This window comes from Aquila chrysaetos, chromosome 6 (assembly GCF_900496995.4).
Source record: "Aquila chrysaetos chrysaetos chromosome 6, bAquChr1.4, whole genome shotgun sequence".
Classification (NCBI taxonomy): domain Eukaryota; kingdom Metazoa; phylum Chordata; class Aves; order Accipitriformes; family Accipitridae; genus Aquila; species Aquila chrysaetos.
Window position 1 is genome coordinate 7477194 of NC_044009.1, and position 21367 is coordinate 7498560.

The 21367-nt window shown below is 40.6% G+C and overlaps 1 protein-coding gene across 2 annotated transcripts in view; it reads left to right on the forward strand.

Annotated features, from left to right (window-relative positions):
* Positions 1-21367, forward strand: part of CAPZB (capping actin protein of muscle Z-line subunit beta) — a 62360-nt gene that overhangs the window by 33710 nt on the left and 7283 nt on the right. For both annotated transcript variants that reach the window (XM_041124002.1, XM_030016576.2), the window contains 3 exons: positions 1921-2034; positions 14878-15019; positions 15551-15667. In XM_041124002.1, the coding sequence (XP_040979936.1) occupies positions 1921-2034; positions 14878-15019; positions 15551-15667 (373 nt within the window). The remainder of the gene's footprint in view (positions 1-1920; positions 2035-14877; positions 15020-15550; positions 15668-21367) is intronic.

A 21367-nucleotide genomic window follows, 5' to 3' on the forward strand; every position in this document is an offset into this window, starting at 1 on the left:
TTTGTCCATACATTTCCACTCTAAGTATGTTTGATTACTCTATTAAATGGAATCCTTATGGGGAATTTGGTGCCAACAACACTGAAACCTGTTAGCTGAAACAAAAAACATTCTTTTTCAGGGAAGTTAGAGGACTGACTTTTGAAATTTAAGTGCTTGTCCATCTGTCTTTCTTCAAATAGCCTCCATTTAAGTTTTTAAATGTGTTGTGAATACTCTTCCACATAAAGAAAAAAAAACAACAGGGTGGTGTTATGAGGGGTTTTTTTAGGTGAAGTTCTGCTGGCTCCAACTGTAATGGGTTGAAAATGCCACAATCTGCTAGCTAGAAGAATCTATGTTACTAGGCTTCCCTTAAATCCCATTCCTGCAGCCTGCAAAAGACATCTAATGTTTACAATTAAAGTATTTTGGCTTCTGCATGGGTTCTCTGCTCACTGAGTTCTTCATACATGATGGGAGAAGCACAGTGTTCCAAAATCACAGAAAACAGTAGAATTTTTTTTGAATCTTCCTTTTAAAATTTAGTAGAGAAAGAAAAAGTAAGCACATCCTAATGAATGCTGCTGGTAAGGTAGCAGTACACTTCTGCATTGCCTGGCATATGAACCCTGGCTTTTCTTTTGCAGACTTCATGATAGCAAGGTCAATGCTCTTGTCTGCCTGAACTTCTTTGGTGTCATTTGGTTTTGCGTGTAGTTTCTAATGCGTGTAGGTGTGCCATTTGGGAGTCCTGCAGATAGCACCGGTGGTGATTTTTGTGCAAATCTTTTCCAGATTTCAGAGAGTTGTTAGGTAGAGGTGCACTACTGTAGCTGTTGACTTGTCTCCAAAACAACTGAGTTTTAAGCAACTGTTTTAAAATGAGGACCACCACCTGAAAAACATTGTTGTGGGTGGAAGTGACATAATGATTTAGCTTTTCCTGGTGTCTCACCTTTTGAGTCATATGTGGTAGGGAGGAGTGAAGGGCTGTGAAAGCGCAAAGCCAGAGCGAAGCAGAGCCTGTTCTTTGTGCTTTGCATTAAACAGATGTCAAAACTAGATGCCTTTCTGAGAAACGAGTAACAAATGGCTACTGAGGAAAAAGCCCTTACGTATGGACTGCATTAAGACCTAGTGTTAGTAGGCTGGAGTATTTTGAAAAGTGAGTAGGTAAAGGGTAGAGGTACCTTTCTTTAAACTAGCAGTGATATATGTGGCTTGGTTATTCACAGGGGAAATGAAAAGGAGAATGCAGGTTTACGGAATGGGAATTATAAAAGTCTCAAGCAGATGGGCAAAGGGTTCCATTAATCTTTTAATACCAAATCTTTCATTAAGAGCACAAAGTCTCTTCCACACCTGCAGAAATCATAGTAAAACCTGCAGCTTTACAAACCCTGTTAAATCCTTCGACCTGTTCAAATGTTTTCCTAATGTTATACTAAAAGTAGAGTTTATTTCAAAGCAAAATAGTGGAGAATTTGGACCTTAATTGTAGGCAGCAGTGTTTGGCTCAAATACCGTCAGATCCCAAATAAACTACACGATTTGTTTGCATGAAAATAATTTTAAATACCCAATGTGCAACAGCAGAGGCCTCATTTTTTTAATATTTAAGAGGGAACAGATTCAAACCCAAGCATAATTATTTACATAGTAGAAACCTGAAGACGGGGAGTGTTCCCCAGGTACACTGTAAACTTTGAGGAGTCAGTGTCCCCTTTTTGTCAGTGTTTGAAATGGCTGTTGAGGGTGAAATTCTTACAGATAGATGGCTCTTGGTACCTTTTGGTGGTTTTTTGTTTTTTGGTTTTTTTTGGTTTTTATTTCTTGGAAGTTCAGCATCTGTGGATCAGGTCAGACCCACCGATCTCAAACCTTTCAGAGTTTGTCTCTATCGTCTAACTGTCTCTATTTTCCTTGTCTCTTTGGCAGATCACCATGGAGTAACAAATACGATCCTCCCCTGGAAGACGGTGCCATGCCATCTGCTCGCCTGCGCAAGCTGGAGGTGGAAGCCAACAATGCCTTTGACCAGTACAGAGACTTGTATGTCAGTTCTACCGTACAGAGCCCTCTGCTTTCTTTGTTTCCTTCAGCAGGCATGCAATACGCACAATGAGTCTAAAATGTGGTCACTAGCTGCCTCTGAGAGTGGCATACCAATGTATAGCAGAGGAAGAAGGGTAGGCAGCCGCTGATCCACTGTTGGGAAGTGTATCTGCTGTGGTTTCATGATACGAAAGCATGATCAAATTTGTCAGCTGATGCTAAAGGCAGATGTTGAGGTGCTTTCCTGCCTTCCCTCCCCCCTTTAACAGATTAATGGCATCTTTGTCCTGAAATGACCTGTGTTCTCTTTGATCTTGACTAAGTTCAGTCTTAAACCACCTGTTTTTTCCATTCCCTCAAGACTGTACTCTCTCAAAATATCTATCTGTCTATCTATATATATAGCAGCAACTTTCACATCTTCAAGTAAAATGACAGGCACTAGTATACTGAAACGCAGCAGTTGTATGGGGATTAATGTACTTCTGCTGAAAGGGCCACTCTCTGATGCTTGTTTTAGGCCTTGTCTGGTTAAAGAGGTGTAAAGCAAAGGAATTAATAGAGCATGTGAAGGATAAATGTAGATTAGGCAGTGTCTTTTTTAAAGCAGCAATAGGAAAATGTCCGAGTGACTTGTCTGTTGAACAATTTTTCTAAAAGGTGGGACTGCACTGGTCTTGCATTGCAATCACATCCAAGGTCTTGAGATGTGATCAGGTTTAGGTGTCGTCTTTATAGATTGTGGTCTCCTAAGCAGTGATGGCATGGAAATAGTAATGCTAAATCTAAAAAGCAAGTGTGTGTTGCAAAGCAAAATGAACTTACTGCTTTATCCAGTAATAGGATGCTTTCTTACTGGAGATGCCTAATGACCGTGAAAAAGGTGAACAAATTTCATTGCTTCTTCGTGTTGCCCAAAAATGGAGATAAAACACGTCCTCAGATGTAGTTCATCATGTGTCACTGTACTATTACAAAGCTAACAAAAGCAGGTTAAAGGTACTTTTCTTCCTAGATTTTCTTCTCATTTTAAGATGTGACTTGATGTAAATGTAGCCTGTCCAAATTGTAATCTTCACACTTTTGTTACAGGTATCAAAGTTTTACTTATTTTCATGCATTAGTTTTGTAGATATCCAACTCCTCTTGTAAGTAACAATTGTTATCGGTATCTGAACTTACTGGAAGAAAGGAATTTTGCATATGCAGCAAAGAGAGGTTTGCAGTTACTCCCCAGGTGCAGAACAGACCAGGACCCATAGGATTTTAAATAAACTAAGATGAAAATGAGTAGGTTTATGGAACCAAGGTTGTCTTTTTTAATCCCTCTCTGATCAGATGACTGTGAAGTCACGGCTGGATACAATAATGTCTTTAAAGAGGTTTCATTTACTGGTAGGAAAGCATGGTACACGTTACTCTCAGCTGTAGGTGAATCTGCTGAACCCTGTTTGAGGTGTGGTACAATAGTAGTCTTAATATATTGTATGGAAGTAAAAGGCAAGCTTGTATCAAATTTCATCTTTCAGTTTGTCAGTCCAAGTTTTACAGGCAATACAGATTTTACAGAGGGGATATGGGAGGGATTTCTCACAAAGACTTCATTCTCGTGTCATCGGCCGAAATGACGGAGGCATTATGGCTTGCAGTGTAGTCAGACTAGATAAGCACATCTGTCAGCACAGTACGCTTTGATGCATATTATGATCTCAAAAATGTGTCAGAAAAAGAGAAGGGTGGCTTACGTTTTGCTGAACGGTGTAAAAATTGCGGCATTTTTGGAAAGAATTTGCAAAGTTAGGGAAACTTAACCTGACCATTTGAAAGGTTCCTCATGCTTGAAATTGGAAATGATTTGTACTTTACCTACAACAGAGATTTGGATAGAAACATGCTTTTGTTTTAGTAGTTGGACTCTGCAGTTTTCTTAATAAGACAATTGGATTTTGTATTTTGACAGCAGAAGCTTAATTTTTACTTGGAGATCGGAGAGGGGGAAAAATGAGGTGGGGGTAACAAGTGCCAGCTTTTCTCACTGCTGCTTGCTGGTCTTGCCAACTTATCAGATTGGGAATGACTGTAACAATTACCCTCATAACAGCTGACGAAGCCATGTGGGAGTCTGAAGTGTGGGGAAGGTTGTAGTGGGAACAAGATGGCAATTGCAGTGACGTAATTTCCATGGTCTGCTAGAGCTGGAAACTAATACTGCGTACCCACTGTAAAGCCAGAAGTAGGTCTGAGCCATGTAATGTCGATTAAAGGTGTCACTGGCCTTCTGGTTTGGCAGCTTGCAGTGCTGGGAAAGGAGTACCCGATGCATCGGTTCCAGGACAAAGTTATCAGTGTCATTTCAAATTCCAGAGCCAGTTGACAACAGAGGTTTTCCAGCATTGTGAAATATTTCAGGCTCATTTGAAAGTGTTGATGAATTAAAAAAATAAGAAGCGTGCTGGCAGTCTTCAGTACTGTATCTTTAGTGGAAATTATGGTTTCTGTTATATGGGAAGATTTATAACAGGTCCACCTTCCAGTAACAGTGTTCGTTTTGTAGGCAGTGTGCAAAAAAACTTTCTTGAATTGACCTGCAGAGACTTTTCCTTTGTCTGTGTTCATTCTGATGGGGCTGTCTGTCCAAACAGACTGTTCATAGGTGACACCGAGCTAATTGATACTTCACATGCCAAACGCTTCCTTAAAAAATGCGAGTTTCAGTGCAGCGGCTGTTGCACTGTTAGACTTTCAGCTTGCATTGCATATTAAGAGGATGAAAATGATGCTGAGAGAGAAGCCTCAGATCTGACACATGAGGTTCTCATACAGCAGTCCCTTAAGAGACTGTTCCGTCCCTCTCTCTACAGGGGAGAGAATGTTTTTGAACTACACCTCTAACCACAGCTATGCTGTGTTTTATGGTAGAGAGGTAACAGTTAATACAAAAATAATCGTATGTAAGCAGTCATTCACAGAGAACACCAGGCCTCAGTGTGCTTGAATTTCCTGGGCTGTTAGACATGTTATTCCTATAATGAGGGTTTCTGCTAGGTTTTTCAAAGCAGTTTGTGGCTTTGTTTCCAGCCTTGCTGGGCTAAACTGCTGGATCTTGTGCTTGCAGTCATTTAGCCAGTATGGACTGCCCATTGCAGAAGGATGTTGTGTATCTTAATGCCTTGTAAGCACTTGTCTCTGAGATGTTGCTCTGCATGGTGCTTGCTTCAGTCCCCAGCTTTAAAATACATCTTATACTCGTCATTCCAGCAGGGAGTGGAAGAGGAAGATCTTTCTATAGAAAAATAAGTACTGTTGAGAATCTGTCCTATTCCTACTCTGCTCTCAGCATATGGTGCAAGCTTCCTCTGGATTATCTCCAATTTCACCTTTACACACACTAAGTGGTAATATCTCACAGAGTTCATCTCGGGCGTCTCCCAAGACTTCAGATAGTTTCAGTTTTTCCTTGTGTCAGTCCCATTTGGCCCACACACCATTCCTTTTTAGATTTGTGTTTTAATCAGGTGTGGTAAGTATCCACCTACATTTAGTGAGTCATTGGCATCTATTTGCCATTTCCCAAGGGGTTGGCACCTGCTAGCGTGGGTGTTTTGAGGGAAACGGCTTGTTATGCATTTGTTAACAATTTGTGTGAAATAACCCATTCAGATTTGCTCGCTGGTGAGTAGTCTTAAATTTTAGTTTTGTCCTCAAAAGCTTATTGGCTAGCACACTGAGTGACTGTAGTCTGAAAACAAGTTTGGAGAAATCTTGTAATATTGTGTGGAGTTGTTTCAAATCATGAAAGCTTGAGAAGAACAACTTTGCTGAATCTTCAGTGCCTCTCAACCAGCGCTGAATTGTTCCCTGTACGCGTCTGTTTTAATACAAACTACCTTTAAGTATCTATAGAGTTGCCCACCTTTTATTTCTGGAGGCACATTCATGTCTCTTTGGGTTAAAGAGGAATTATACTAGGTTTTAACTCCCTCTCTATATTATGTATGTTAAACAACAAGCATATTTCTTGGTTATTGGTTTTACCAAAATGCATGTCACTTTCCCAAAAAACAACTGTTTAATTTTGATCTCCTGCTGCCAGGTTTAACTCAGACACTGCCTGAAGCTAATGCCCTGGTATGTTTTTGTTCAGTAGGTTATTACTCCCAGATGGAAGTCTAATATCTTACACCATTCAGTTAGAGCCTTGGCTCTCCACTTCCAATATTGTGAAGATAATTTCTTCAAACACATGGTTGTAATTTATTGCCCTTTGCTTGACGTGTGTGTGCGATTGATTGAAATCAAAGCATAATGAGGACCAGGGCATCTGGTTAAATCTATCTATTTTAGATTCTGTGTTCCGTTGTTTTGGGTTGGAGATAATCAGTGCTTTAATTAAGTCATCTAATCGCTCTTTGTTGTCTGGAAGAAATAATTTCTGAAGTGATTAAATAGACCTCCCTGGGGAAGGATGCTGCTGATCTGAATATTTCTACAAATAAGATGAGTTTTGGCAACTTTGGACCAGTTTAGTAAGCTGACATACATTTAGAAAGCTATTCCTTTGTTTCTTGGGTTAAGTTGGATTTAGTGGTGCTTTTGATTTTTAACAGCTTTAAAAAAAAAAAAAAAGATAAAACACTCATCTTAATCATTCTGGTCCTGAAAATGTTTTTATTGATTAAGGTTTTCAGTTCCCTCAACAGAGTAAGCAATGAAGCCTTTTGAACTTCTGCTTCTATCTGTGTCTTGATGTTGATCCATTTTCAATTTATTATATTAGAGCTCTGGACAAGGAATTTGGTAGGAGCTGAAGGAGGTCTGGGAGAGGATTGACCTCTAAAATATCTTCATTGTGTGTAATCCTTTTATTATTGAATTTTGGATTGGAATCCAATCCAAAATGGAGTTAGTAGGCATGTGCCTTCAGGAATATGTAGATTCAGGAGCCTTTTGCTAGAGAACTTGAAGGGGCTGCTGGTCAGGTCCAGTAGTGAAGTCCCAGTGACAGGGCTGACTTTTTTTTTTTTTTTTTTTTTTTTTTTTTAATTAGTGTGTTTGATCTCACTGAACAGCCTTGATTTGCTGAACCTCAGGGATGTCTCATTTTGACTGTGTGGCTTGTTGCCATTGACCTATGTGCCATCGTCTCTACTGCCATGTTCAAGTGCCCTGTAAGCTGCTGGATAGCTTTCCCCTTTTTAGCTGTTTTTACTTTTTTTCTTAGTTTATTTTGGATTGTGTGCTTGAACCGCCTCTGATACTAGCCTTCGTCCACTTGACAAGAAAACATGGCGAACCTCTATTAGTGCTGCCCTTAGACTTTAACTCTTTCGGAGTGCTGCTATAGTTTGTCATCTAATTTCTCCTTCCCTGCCTTTGTATGTCCCTTTACGTGGTCTGATAGACCATGAGATCATCTGAGTGGAGTTCATTCCTCGCCAATTTTGAAAAGACTTTGCTCTTCTTGCAAGGTTTGTAGCAATTGCTGTATTTATCTGTTTGACAAAATTTGATTTATTTTTTGCATAGAACAGTGCCGATTCCACCAAGTAAATAAAAGGAGAGCACCAGATGTAAGAGGGGTAATTAATGTTTTTGGTTTTACTACAGCTTGCCAGTGCTCGTGCCTGTAGGTGTGCATGGGGGAGCAGTTGCTGAGCTTCAATTCCTGCAGCCTGCAGTGCAACTTTCAACTCACAAAGTGATTAGGCAGCTGTGAGCTCTTTATATAAGCGTTCTGTCTGTGTTTAGATGTAAACCTAGTTTGCCTAAACTAAAAACCCTTGGAAAGCTTTGAAGTGACTTTATTGCCATTAGCTCACTGTTCCTCATTAATGGTTACTAGCCCTTTGTGATGGCTTTCTCTTGGGCATGATAGTTACTGTGGTTTTCACAGCAAGGGCTCTGCAGATTGAATCCAGATGCATTTGTTATGCATCCTAGCACTAAGGAAACCTGACTTTCCATCTCACTGCTGGCTAGGGTTTTGCACAATAGGGTGTGACATCAGGATTATGTCATCTGTAAGATTCTTGCCTCCGGGTTAGACTGATAAGTACAAGATGAAGTCTCGTAAGACAGACCTAAACTGCCAAGATGCTTGCTGCTTTAATGTTTGTGTGCTTTTGAAATTATAACCATGATGTTTTCCCAAGGAAATTGTTTAGATGTAAGAGTAAACAGAGCAGTGTTGGGGTCCCTTCCTTACCTCGCCCACGGGCAGCTCAAAACTCAAAACAAAATCAATATTGAAGTTGTTGATATGTATTACACAGGTTAGAGCAAATTTAGAAGAAGAGAGGAAAAAATTAAGCATACTGTCATGCTGTGAAAACTAAAGTAGTTGCTTTTCATCTGATTTTTTTTTTCTTTGGGTGCTTCATTTTGGAGCAGCTCTGTACAGACTACATTCTTCTCTTCTGAATCTGAGATATTTGGTGGAGGAGGAGTTTTTCCCTTGGGTTCCCACGGTTCTCTGTGATTACATAAAATCTGAACACGGGAGAGGGAAAGCTTGTATTAGGAGGTCAGCACTGATGATGCAGCACTATCCTCAAACACCACTCTGAAGGTTTTAAATCCCTAGTAAGCAATTACTTACATGCTTTCAAAAATGGAGAGAGACTAGATTTTAAAATGTCAGTTTATTATGATCTGGAATTTTTGAACTGATTATCTCTAACAATACATGGCTGTGCTTGCACTTAGAGAAATTTACCTCATGCTTTCGCAAATGTACGGTGTTTTAACGATGGAAAATTGAAGTGACTTAACAAATAATAGCCATCTTGTAGCATATCTGATAAACGCCTATTTGAAGAAAGAAGTACGTCACATGAAATCTGTAGTCTGTGCAGACTTTGGCACACTTAATACATGACATAGAAGACTTCTGCTGCTGTCTTTCCCCCTCCTACCCATATTTGAATTATAGCTGGCAGAGTCTAAAATGTGTCAGACTGTCGGTGGATGAAGCAGTGGGCTGTCTCTGCAGAGCATGCTGGTCAAACGGATGGGTACGGGTGAAAGATCTGTAAGCAGTCGGCACTTCCTGGTAGTTAATGAACCGGTTATGCCTTTGGACATGTTACAAAGTGACCCATTGTCTTGCTTATTAGGTGGTTAATGGAACTGTTTCCAGGTGACTTCTCAAAAGGGATTTTGTCATGAGTTTCCATCTGCCAAGAGCAATTGGATGGTAAGGAAAAAGTGAGCAATATAGGGTTTTTTTTTTAATAATGAAAGGTACTAGAAAGCACAGAATGGGAGGTTCTGGGAGATTTTTAGCCTTCAGGATCCCATTGTTTGGATAGTGTTTTCCTTCCTTGCAGAGTTCTTGCACTGCACAACTCTGCTTAGCAGTTTGAGTCATCCCACCATGCTCCAGATGTGTGCTTTTAAGTACAACTGGCATTGAAGTTACACGTACCTAACTAGATTGGTATGTTTGCTCGAGGGATTTTTGCACCTGTGTATGCTGGAAAGAATTTCTGTAAAATACCTGTACAGAGTCCACAAGCATACTTTGGGCTGTGTTCATAAAGTGTGGTGAAAAACAGCTGGTCTGAATACACAAACATTGTACCTTCTTCATTTTAAGTATTTAGGTAACATTCTGAAAGTGTTATATAGTTGCACTCCTGGGACCAAAGAAGGCGGGAGAGAGGAATTGTAAATCATCTGTACTCACGCCAGTGGGAGAAGTGTTACATCCTGGTTAGTTCCTGGTACCAACCTGTCCTTTTTGATAAAGAACAGGCTCATGAGCCTCATTACTAGAAAACTGGATGGAGGACACGGTCAACAAAATTACTTAGTCACAACTCTGATCTCTTGATGTTGTCCTGAAGACTTTTTTTTCCCCCCTCACTTGAGCTTTGAGATTGCAGGTGATTTGAATGAATACCTTAGCAGTGTTTTGGGTTTGGTGGAGGGTGCGTTGCTGAAACTTGCCACTTCCTTCATATTTCTATTGCAATTTATGTGCTAGTTTTAAATGACAGGGTGCAGGCCTAGGGGAAGGACTCGGTGAAAATTGTGCCAAGTCACCTGCCATTACAGTCATCTGTTTTAATAATAGTTGAAACGTCTGCTTCCTCACCTAGTCTTTTAGGTAATGTTTTGGGGTTGCTGTTAGACACTAGCTTCTCAGATTGTGACTTCAGTCATTGTCGTTCTTGTAAAAACATTTGTAGCTGAATGCTCAATATTTTCCTTTGGGGTAGGTTTTTTAAATGACAGGTTTCTTGGAAGTCTGTTGATCTAAATAGATGGAGGCATTTCCCTTTCTACGCTGAACTTACGAAGCTGGAAGAAATAGCTGTGCAACCTTGGGGGGGGGGGGGGGGAAGAAAATATGTCTTGCTGCTTTAAATGAGCCAGTTTGAAACACTGTGCAAATCTTTTGAAGGTTTGCATAGCCGGTCTGAGGTTCCAGGTATTGGTACTTTGGCATCGGGGATTTGTGGCTTAGTTCCGTGAGAACCATAAGCCAGAGACACTGGGTGGGTTTTTGTCTCTGGCTCTCAGTTACTTACTGGAAAATACACAAGTGTTTTTATGGATGAGTGATTTGGTTCTGAAGTGTAATTGAAAGTCATAGCTTGTTTTTATTGCCGTGTGGTGGAAACTCATTTTCTCAGTATAGGGTCCAGTATTCATTTGCAAAGCTTGTGAGAAGTAGACTGCTATCGGGAAAGTTATGGTGCCTTTTCTGATCTGTCCTTTAGTGGTAAAATGAAGTGATTAATCTGTCCTCCTTTCCTGAGGTCTACGCTGGAAGCTGGGGGATTTCCTCCCCTATCACATCCTTCTTGAAGTTACAGCTTTGTTCTGGCCACAGTCTCTCTATTTCATGGATACAGCTCGAGTTCCTTCAGTTTCCATCCTGTGTCTCCACCCGCTTAAACTTCAAACACTTCATAAAGCTTTGGATCACTCTTAGCTTAAATATTTTCTTTTATTCTTGCATTTGTAAAGTAGGTCAGTCTTAAGTGTGACATTTTTTGTATAAAACAGCTTTTTCCAGGAGTTCTGTGGTTGATGAGTAACGTATATAAAACTTAAGTGTTTGATCATGACATTAAAACTAGAATTGATTTTGAGTGAAATGCCATTCTGAATTTTGTAAAGAGAATGATTAAGTTGGGCCTTATGCCTTTTAGTCACCTTCCTGGGCAACTTTATAAAAAGCGATTTCACCAGAGATGGAAGAACACTGGCTGTCCTCGGAGAGGACAAGGGGTATCATTTGACAGCATTTGGGTTGTTAATAAAGGGACATGACAACCATAAGACTATGTTTTTTCATCATTTTATAACAAACTTTTGTCTGTACGTAAACCCAGAGTACATCCTGGAGAGATCCGTGTCCCTAAGCAGAAGAGGAACAATCGCTTTGCTTTGAAAATGGTTTATCCTTTAGGGATGTTTCTAAAGTACTCCAATACGAATTGGAGTTTTCTTCCTACGTCAGACCTCTTGTACGTTTCAAAAGCATCTGCTGATTTTTGTGCTGGACCTCGGATGCTTTGGGAGAGGACTCGAGCTTCTAAAGAAGACATTGCCTTTTACGATTGCTGTTGTGCGGGACAATAATGTACCATGAGCAGGGGTATCCAGAACGGGTGATCAAAGAAAATTGTTTGATCTGGGAGCTACATAGTGCTTTCAAAGTGTTTTGCTGCAACTGCTGCATGTAACTTTGATGGGCCTGTGCTCTGCTTTGCCCATCCATTTCTTTAACAGAGAAGATACCAGCCTATGCCTTCCAGGAACCTTTTCCACGCTGGTTACCTCTCCTGCCTGAATTTTAATAAGTGCTACTTCTTAATCTGTGGTGAAGGGGTTTCTTGGAGGTAGTCCAGCCTTCTTATAGCAAATCCAAGTTCATGAATGTAGATTTAAATTCCGACCAATCTGTCTGTCATCCAGTTTTCTATTATGTAGCAGCCAATGAACCTGTCACACTTCTTTATTTTTCTTGAAGAAAACAGGTTTCAAGGAATGTTCCCCTCTCCAAATACGACTTTCCTGGGTTTAGATAGTCTTCAGAAATCCTACTTCAGTGCATTTTAGTTGCTGCGTGAGGAAAAGTAAAATCTAATGTAGTGATCAATGATATATATTTTCTCCCCATGAAGGAGGAGTGAATTTTTGAAGTGATTATATATTGCTGAAGCACAGAGGAGGCTTTGGCTAATATATATCCTGGCGTGCCTTGGATTCATAATGGTTCAATCGCTGGCATTGTTGTTTGAGTTTCAAGATACTGGATCTGGCTATGGCAAAGCAACTTTATTGAAATAGCATGTTGGTATTTAAAACAATATTAATACTATATTTGATTCATTAAATATACAAAGGCAAGTTAAAGCGTTTCCATGTGTGCACTGTTAGTTCTGGCGGGAGGTTCTTCAGATGGTTTTATGTGGTTTCAGACAACATTTTAGCACATTCTTAAAATACCCACAAAAGCCTTTATGTAAAATCTCATAAAGGTGAACCACATAAAAATTATTTTTTTCCTGTTTCATGTCATTAGGATCAAAGTACAGTAGGTAAGAATAAATTTCCAAAAACCTTGTTTCGGTCCCTCTCTTAATTAATGTTTCATGCTCATAGCAAGCTCATAAAGTGGGTAATGGGGAAACTGTCTGTACACACTGTAATATTCTCATTGGCTGCCAGTTCATTTTGAGTCAATTCACTTATTCTATATGTGAATATTTTTTTTTTTTAAGCAAACTTGGTCTGGAAATGGACAATAGCTTCTGCTCTCTGGTCTTTGATTCACGCTGCCCTTTTGTCAAAGGAAGGGTCAGTTAGATTGGAACCGAGGTTCGGTGCGGGACTGAAATTCCCATTAACTGCATTAACCAAAATCCATTTGTGAATTCCCCAGGGGATATAAAAAGGGTGTTTGTTGGTGTGTTAGGTTTAAATTGCCTGCTGGAAGTCTGGCTTTAGCGTGCCTGTGGAGCAAAGGGCTTTCCTTTTTTAATGGCGTATTATCAGTGGCTTGACCAATGTCATAGGACAGTGCTGTGTATGTTGGTTACTTAAATGCCCAGACTAAGCTTGGTGATGAGTAGCAGTAGTCACCCATTAAAAATAAAACAATGTGGTGAGTTAATATGAAGTCATGTACCCCTCCTGGGGTCAGCATTGGTTTTGATACAGACTTGGATGCATGCAACTAAAAAGAATTTGGGCTCTTTTGATGACTCTGCCTTCTTGAAACAACGTACTGGACTGATCTGTAAGTGCAGAGAACATGTTGGAAAATTACCTATGTTATATGCATTAACTTCCCAATATCTTTTCTCCTGACTTGCAGAAAGGATGGGTTAGTGTTCTTGAATCTACAATACTTCAAGCTAATACATAAAGTCCAAAATACACAGTAAATCAAATCTGAAGTGCCACTAACAACTGTCAGGCTCGTGTTTAGAAAGGAGGGGAGCATGAAGGTGGGAGGGTTCAACAAGTTTTTCATGTCGGTGATGAGTGATACTTTCCTTTCTTGCAGAGGAGGAGAAACATGCAGTCACTTGCAGATCTAAGTGATCGTCTCGCTCATGACAGTAAGAGGCAGGAACATAGAACGGTTTAATCTGCGTGACACTCTCTCAGCTTAGCTGCTGGGAGCTGTCAATCATAGTCGCTCCTTGTGTGTCTTTGGATGATGAGCTTTTGCTCTCCTCCAGACAATGAATTCTCAGGTGTTTTGTCTGCTTTATGTATGTACTTGCAGAACAGTAGTATGTGCTCAGAACAGAAATGTCTGACTACTGAAGTTTTGTGCTATTGATCTTCTGGCTCAGCTGAAGTTGCCTCTCCTCCTTTCCTTACCTCTTTGCAGGAGGTGGTGATTGCAGCACGAGTTCATCACCGAGGTCTAAGAGTTGTGCACCGTGAAAGAGTATTCCCTTTTGCTCGATACTCCTTATGGCTGTTTAGTAACTTGAGAATGGAAACAGTTGGTAAAATGCTGTGGGTTACAGTTTTGGTTTTCTAGAAGCCAAAATTGCTTCTTTTGCAACTTTCTTCCTACAGTGTTGCATTGTTTACTATTATTTTAAAGTGCGTCTTCATCTGGCACATAAGGAGCCTAGCACTAGAGTTATAAAGAGGGAGTGGGTTTCTGCAGATGTTGTTGCTTTGTTAGTTTTCTAAGAGCGTTATTTTGCTACCAGAAACCTGAGATTTAGGTAGTCTAGCTTACTTTCTGTTGTATACCGTATCTGAAGCTGGACTAATATGTAAACCTCAAGAGCATCCCTTAATTTCTAAGAAGCTTGGTTTCAGTTCAACTCTATTTGCAATAAATCACTAAGTCAGCTTCACACAAACTTTTGAGACAGCAGCATAAAGCTACTTACTTGCTCCCTTTTGTCTTAATTAGCGGACTTTGTTGTTAAGAACTTCCAGACTTTCCCAATAGCGACAGAAAATGGGGGGGAGGGGGAAGAACAAACTGTAAAATAAAGCCTTAAGTGTTGGCCTACTTTGTAGCTTATGCTTTTACCAGCTGTTATAGGTAATTGGAATCAGAGGAATTGTTTGCTCAGGTACTGCAGAAATCTGTAACTAGCTCTGTTTCTCACTATGCTTTTATTCTCCTTTAGAGAAATGTACAGTTTTTTGTAATTAAAGTCTCTGTATTATAAAATGATTTAAACTGCTGTGTTTCTAGGTATATAACTGGTGAGAGTGTGCAGTCTTAAAAGAAAAACCTTTACTAGGATATAGAGATTCTGCTTACTTAAGATTATTATTGATATCTGACTCTGGCTTGGATCCTGCTTACTTTTAACGTGCTTGTTGGATTGTGTCCTGCAGGTATTTTGAAGGTGGAGTCTCCTCTGTCTACCTCTGGGATTTGGATCATGGTTTTGCTGGGGTGATCCTCATTAAGAAAGCTGGAGATGGATCAAAGAAGATTAAGGGATGCTGGGATTCCATCCACGTGGTGGAGGTTCAGGTACAGCCTCTGGGGCAGCTGATATACCTAAGTGAAAACAAACCCCAGTTAATTCCAGACAATTAACGAGCACAGGTGTTCCACTGAACAATGCAATATTGTGTTAGGGGCTGTAAACTTCTTTCCCCTGTTAATTTTTGAAAATTCCCTGAAGCAATTTGGATAGAGATAAGTCAGGGCTGTAATCAAAAAGAATCCCAGAAGAATTGAAAGTATGTTACTTTCTGTGCATATGATCCTGAGATTTTTTTTTTTTTTTTTTTTACATAAAGGTCTACAGATAAATATCACTAATTAGGTAATAAAAACAAGGTAATAGGAGGTGAAATTGCTCCAACTAGATTTGCTTTGGAAAATTAGGGGAATGTGTACACTTAATAGTTGTTTTTAAGAAACAGACTGTGCTATGTGAGTGGGGTTATACATGTCTGTCCTGTTGCTTGTGGGATCTTCTAGGCCAGCCACCATCTAGTTTTTGGAGGGATTTTAACCTTTTGTCTCTATCCCTTTTTGTTTTCCTTCCACTTACAGGAGAAATCCAGTGGTCGTACTGCTCATTACAAGCTGACCTCCACAGTGATGCTGTGGCTGCAGACTAATAAAACTGGTTCTGGTACCATGAACCTTGGAGGGAGCCTTACCAGACAGGTATGTCTGTATATTGGCACGAGCGTATGCTGCAGACCCAAGGCATGCCTTTCCTTATTTATATACCCAGTAGCCCCAGTCAGGCACAAAAAGTTGATTTTGTGAGGTGTTGTATAAACATCTATTCTCCTGCTGCGTATGCAGCCCAGTGAAACAGTTAATGCCTAAGTGTGTAATTACCAGGAAGCCCCTTGAACTTTGCTTGATGGCAGTATAGCTTTCAATTAAAAATATAAAACATTCAGTAGGAGTTTAGACTTGCTTATAAGTCTTAGTTTGTCTTTTGGTATTCCTAAATTTTTATACTTCCATATGTGTTACCCAGGCAGATATTTTTATCCTGTCAGATTTGCCCACTTTGTTACTGGAAGATTCCAATAGGATTATAAAAATACAAGATGACCTCTTTTGTTATGTCTCTCTCTTAAAAGCCAGCTAGGCCACTGTGAATGAACCTGTATTTTGCATTGACTATAGGATTCTTCTGTTCTTAAAGACGTCAGTTATCTTTTAGTATCCTTCTTTAATATTTTCCTCCTGCAGTACCAGGACACTGATTTTAAAAAAATCTCGAAGGAAAAAAAACCATAATCTCTTCTAAACATTTGGGGGGGTTTGTGCCAGTGTTAATTACTTTGACTTCCTCTTGAGAGAGCCTTTTTTCGCAAGGAAGGTGCCAGACTGAGGACTGTTGGCTCTCTTAGTCTCTGACAGGCAGGATCTGCTGAACTTGACTTCACTGGGTGAAGATGCTTCTGCCCCAGCCACCTGCTAAAGATTGCATCTCCCTACCTCATGCTGCTGATAAATTGCGGTTGCTTAAGATCTGGACTGTGGAAATCAGTGACTCGAGCAGAGTAATAAACTCTGGAGGACAGGAGGCATATTGTATGGTCATGAGTGACTAGAGAGATTGGCAGTAGCTAAAACTCCTTTATGAGACTTCCCAGGGCAGACTGTTGCTTTCGATACAAAGGACAATGCAGAGTCTGTTAAACAGTTCATGTTTTTGTACAGGTTTGAGCCAGGCGAAGGAAAGAAGGATCTGTGATTGCAGAGAGGAACTGAAATTGTGTTAATATTGCAGTTGCAGAAGCTTGCCCTAGACCTAGGTGATTTTTCTTCCACATTGTTGATTTACAGAAGAAGCTGATGGAAAAGCACGGCGAGGGGAGGAGGGAAGGCATCTGGAGACAGTTTTGAGCATTGCATACTCTTTTAAAATGTTTGCAGTAATTACACCCGAGTTATGGTGACCCGGACAAATATTTAATCACAGGCCTTCCTAATACTTTAAATCATAGCTGTGAAGTGGAGGCCAAGGGCTTGACTCTGGCCGTGGCCTTATGGTGCGTGAGAGCTGTGCCAAGGAAAACAAGAGTCTGTTGAGAATGGGTGTCCTCAGTACACCTTGGCCTGAACTCCTAGGCCTTGTTTAGTTTGACTTTCACTCTCTAAGCTTTAGTGGGGAGATTCATGCTTCTGTCATCATTTTAACAGCAGATCATTTAATTCATATGTGATGCATTAAAGCAGGGGCCTGCTTCCAATGTAAGTAACCATAAAAAAGCCACTGGGGTAATGATGCGCTGCTGCTGCACAAACAATGGAAACTCGAGTTTCAGAATTTAGCTTTGGGCTGGAGATTTTCTGTTTGCAGATGCCATAGCAGGCTTAATGGGACAGGCTTCATCAGAATCCACGGCAGAAAATGAAAATCTTCATGCTGCCTTGAGGTATGCTATGTGAGGAGGAGCTGTTTGTCTTGAGCCATTTATTTAGCTGTAGCTGGACTAAACTCCTGAGTGCAAGGCATTTACTTTGCTGTAAATCCAGTTTGCCACATCACCTAAGGACAGCAGGTTTTATTTTTACTTTTTGGTAGGCTTTTCGTACAGTCTGCAGCAAACTAGGCACCGAAAGTAGGTTTTAGTTATCTCTTGAATGGTATGTTACAGTTTTACCTTGACGATACCAGTAAGCTGATGTCCTAACCATGATTTTGAAATAATTTTGTCCATGGTAAATGGTACATGGTTTTGGTCAACTCAACATTTAAGCTACTTGACCACCTTTGATCCTAAAATGTGAATAGCAGATGTCCTTGTGTTTCAGTGGAAGCTTTTGAAGTGTTCACAAGCTTTGTAATATCCTGGCTTATAAACTGATGGCAGAGAGAACGTTTCAATGCTTTGAAAGGGAAGTCTGTTGAGAGCCATTACTTTGAAACCAGTTTCGCCTCATAGCTGCAAATCAGTTATTTTTCGAGTGATGACTGGAATGATTAACTTGGTGGCCAGGAGCAGGCGCAAAGGAACAGCTAATGTAATGCCTCCTAATTCACCACCTCTGGCAGCAACGAAGAGCTGGGCATGTCTTGCATTGAAATGCTATGGGGAGCATTTGCAACTTCATATGGAAACACTTGCTCAGTAATTCCCCTTTCTAACGTCTGCAGATTATGCTCGGTGCAAGTAACCAAGCAGTCCTATTTGTTCTGCTGTGAATGGACAACGTGGTAGCTTGGTAGAGCTGAACTTGGATCTAGAAGTAAGAGTCTAGAAATAGCTGTTCTCTGCTGTCATTTCCTATTGGTGAAATATTGTTACCCTGCATCAGACACAAACATGGGGTTTTTTGTTGCCTTCGTCAAGACTATTTGGAAAAACTTGTCTTCACGTTTCTTGAATATCCTCAGACTCTTGTTACTACAGGGCTTCCACTTAGGCTATTCCTAAACATTGCACTGAATTTCTAAGAAGAATTTTTTTCCTCTCTCTCCCCAAGACACTGTGTATTTGAGTATTCTTACACCTGGCTTGGGGCCATGTGATGTTACGTTCTGGGTAGATACTACTTAGAGGTCATGTCCCTAGCCTATGTCTACTTCAGTGTCATACACTGAGAATGGACATATCTCTTCCAGTTCATTGAACTACTACTTTTCATTGGTTTTCCCAACGCAGCTTTTCATGTGCTAAAATAGGAGTTGTCTCTGTTTTATAAGGGGAAAGTAACTGTACAAGCATTGTACGCTTGTAAGGGGACAGAATAAGGAAAGGGAGGGAGAGACATGGTAGATGGAGGACTCGGCCTGTTTTGGGAAGTTGAAAACCTCTCTTGTGTAGCTTTAATTTATGAGAACCTCAGGCTTCTGCTTTGTCAGTTGGAAGTTTCTTTTAAAGAGCTGGAGTTACAGAGTAATTGAAATAAAATGTCCCATGATGTGTTCTGAATGGAGTTTTGGATTTTGGTTTTGTTTACAACATAGGATTTCAGATTCTGTCCTGATCCAATAGAAATGTGTGTATATATACACACACAGGTATACAACACAAAACCATAGGTATTGTGCTATATATTTTTTTACATAATTTATGTATATGCATAATGGATTTATATATGTGCACGTATAAACTTTTATCTTGAGAGGATGAGAAAAGTTCTTAGCCAGCTCCATGCATGTGGGATCCATAAATCATAATTTCGGTTTGAAAACTTAGGGAGAATTAAAGCTTAAGTGACATCTTCGCATTGGACACTTCATTAGATCATTGCTGAAGCAGTCCTTTTGTATGGAAGAGCTCTTGCCTTTTTGCCTAGTGAAGGTTTTGTTCTAATCTTTAGCAATATGTGTTGTCATACATAAATACCGACACAGTGTACGTAGCCATTTCTGTTTTGACTCCAGAGGACGTTATAGAAGAACTTTTTGGTAGAACTGGAAGGAGAAAGCTGAGGGTTTTTTTTTTCTTCTTTTTTTCCCTTGCTATTGTCCTCCCCCAAGAGGCATGCAAATGTCAGATAGAGAACTTCTAATTTTACAGTTGCTTAAACAAAGGTGCTCTTCCAGACAATCTGTTCTGGAGACGAGCCTGGATGCAACTCAAGAGAGCTCAGCGTTGAAGCACCACAGGCCAGGATGGAGGAAGTAACTCCTAGCTCACGTCTGACACTGGCAGGCTTCAGTCAATACAAGGACTGAGGCTGGAATTTGGATAGGGAAGGAGTGATCAGCGTGTTATATGCCGTCTGCCTTGCCGAGGGGCCGCAGATTGAAGTGCTGTATGTCTGAGAGGAAAGGACAGGACATGCTACCTCCAATTTACAACAAAGGGAGCAATGCTTGCAGGGAAATGAAAAATGCCAACAGCTTTTCAATTATCTTGCATGTTCTCCAATGACTGCAGGTAACTCCCACCCCCCTCCTGATTCAAGCCAGATGCCTGGCAGATGATTTTCTCTCTGACAGATGTTAGGGTCCCGTCCTCTTTGTGTACATTGGAATTACTTGTGTCGTTTGCCACGGCACTCTATTGCTTTGGCTGAATTTTGAGGTTTTGTTAGGCTGCACTTTTATTTAAGGTAAGAGCAGCTGTATGATACTGTTTCATTTTATGCAAAGTAGATGTAGCCTTCCCGTTTTCTGGCAAATAGTCAAAACTGCACTTTGTTGGACAGATTTCTGGAGCCCCCTCCTTAAAAGCAAGACTAACAGGTGCCTTTCTGAGATCTCATTGCGCACAAAGAACCTGTGTGTGTTTCCTAAGCCAGGATGAACATTGTGAGGAAGCGCAAGTTTGCTGAGAAAGAAGTTGGCTCAAAACCTATAGTTTATTTACATACGGAGGTGTGGGAAGGGGGGGATATAAAGTTGTAGGGGAAGTGAACCCTGGGATTTAAGATTCAATGCACATCTGTACTGCTTTATTTTCATACTTGAAATATTCTCTAGCGAAGGTGGAACATTTTGCAGAGCTGGATGAAGGCCGGTCTGTTGCAAACTAAGCATTCCCTGCGTTCGGGAAGATGTGCCCTGTGATATATTACTGCTCAATAAAACACCAGCAGAGACATTCTGCCATTTATCATAATAGGTAAATCCTCCGAGGCTTGTGCTCTGCAATTAGGAGAGTCATATGTTTTCATCAAGTTGAGCTTTCATGTAAAGGCCTATCCCACCGACTTCCAGATGTTGTAGCATTAAGCGGGGCATTGGGGGGTGTTTTTCCACCAGAGGGATCTTCAAGTTGTAGCTGTCACGATCCTTAAGCTCCCCCTCAGCGGTTGTCCAGTTTCCTGGAGGCACTGCCTCTTTAATTGCTAACCGAGCAGTATTTTGGGGTGCAGAGGATAGCAGAGATGTACTGAACGGTAATTGTCTGGGAAATTATTTCTGCTTCGCATGAACCGATGGATTTTACAGTGGTTCAGTTATGTAATAGCTGGTTTAGAAAAAGAAGAGTTGAGCACGTATGGGGTAGTGGCATAGACAGCTGATGCAGCATCCCCAGATTTGCTCGTGTTTTTGAATATACAGTTCGGTAAAGTATATGGGATATCTTTGGTTACACCGGTTAGAGTGAAAATACATGAAGGCCATGAAAGGATGAGGTAGGTTCTCAGCTGATTTCTACAAAGCTGCAAGCTCCATAGAGCTCACAACCCTCATTTATCTCGTTACAGTTTGAAATAAGTGCTGGAGAGAGAGGCCAAATTTTGCCTCAGTGATATCCAAATAATTCCACATATTTTCCACCTGGAGACTTCAGTCTACCCACTGCCTGTGGCTTGGAAGCCTTTGGCTTGCATTGGTCTGTTTGTGTTTCATTAAAGAGATTTTCACGTCGCTCTGTGGCCAGAGCAGCTGTGGATGTTGTTGTCAGTTCTTCAGAGCAAAACGGTGGATGAGTTTCTTTC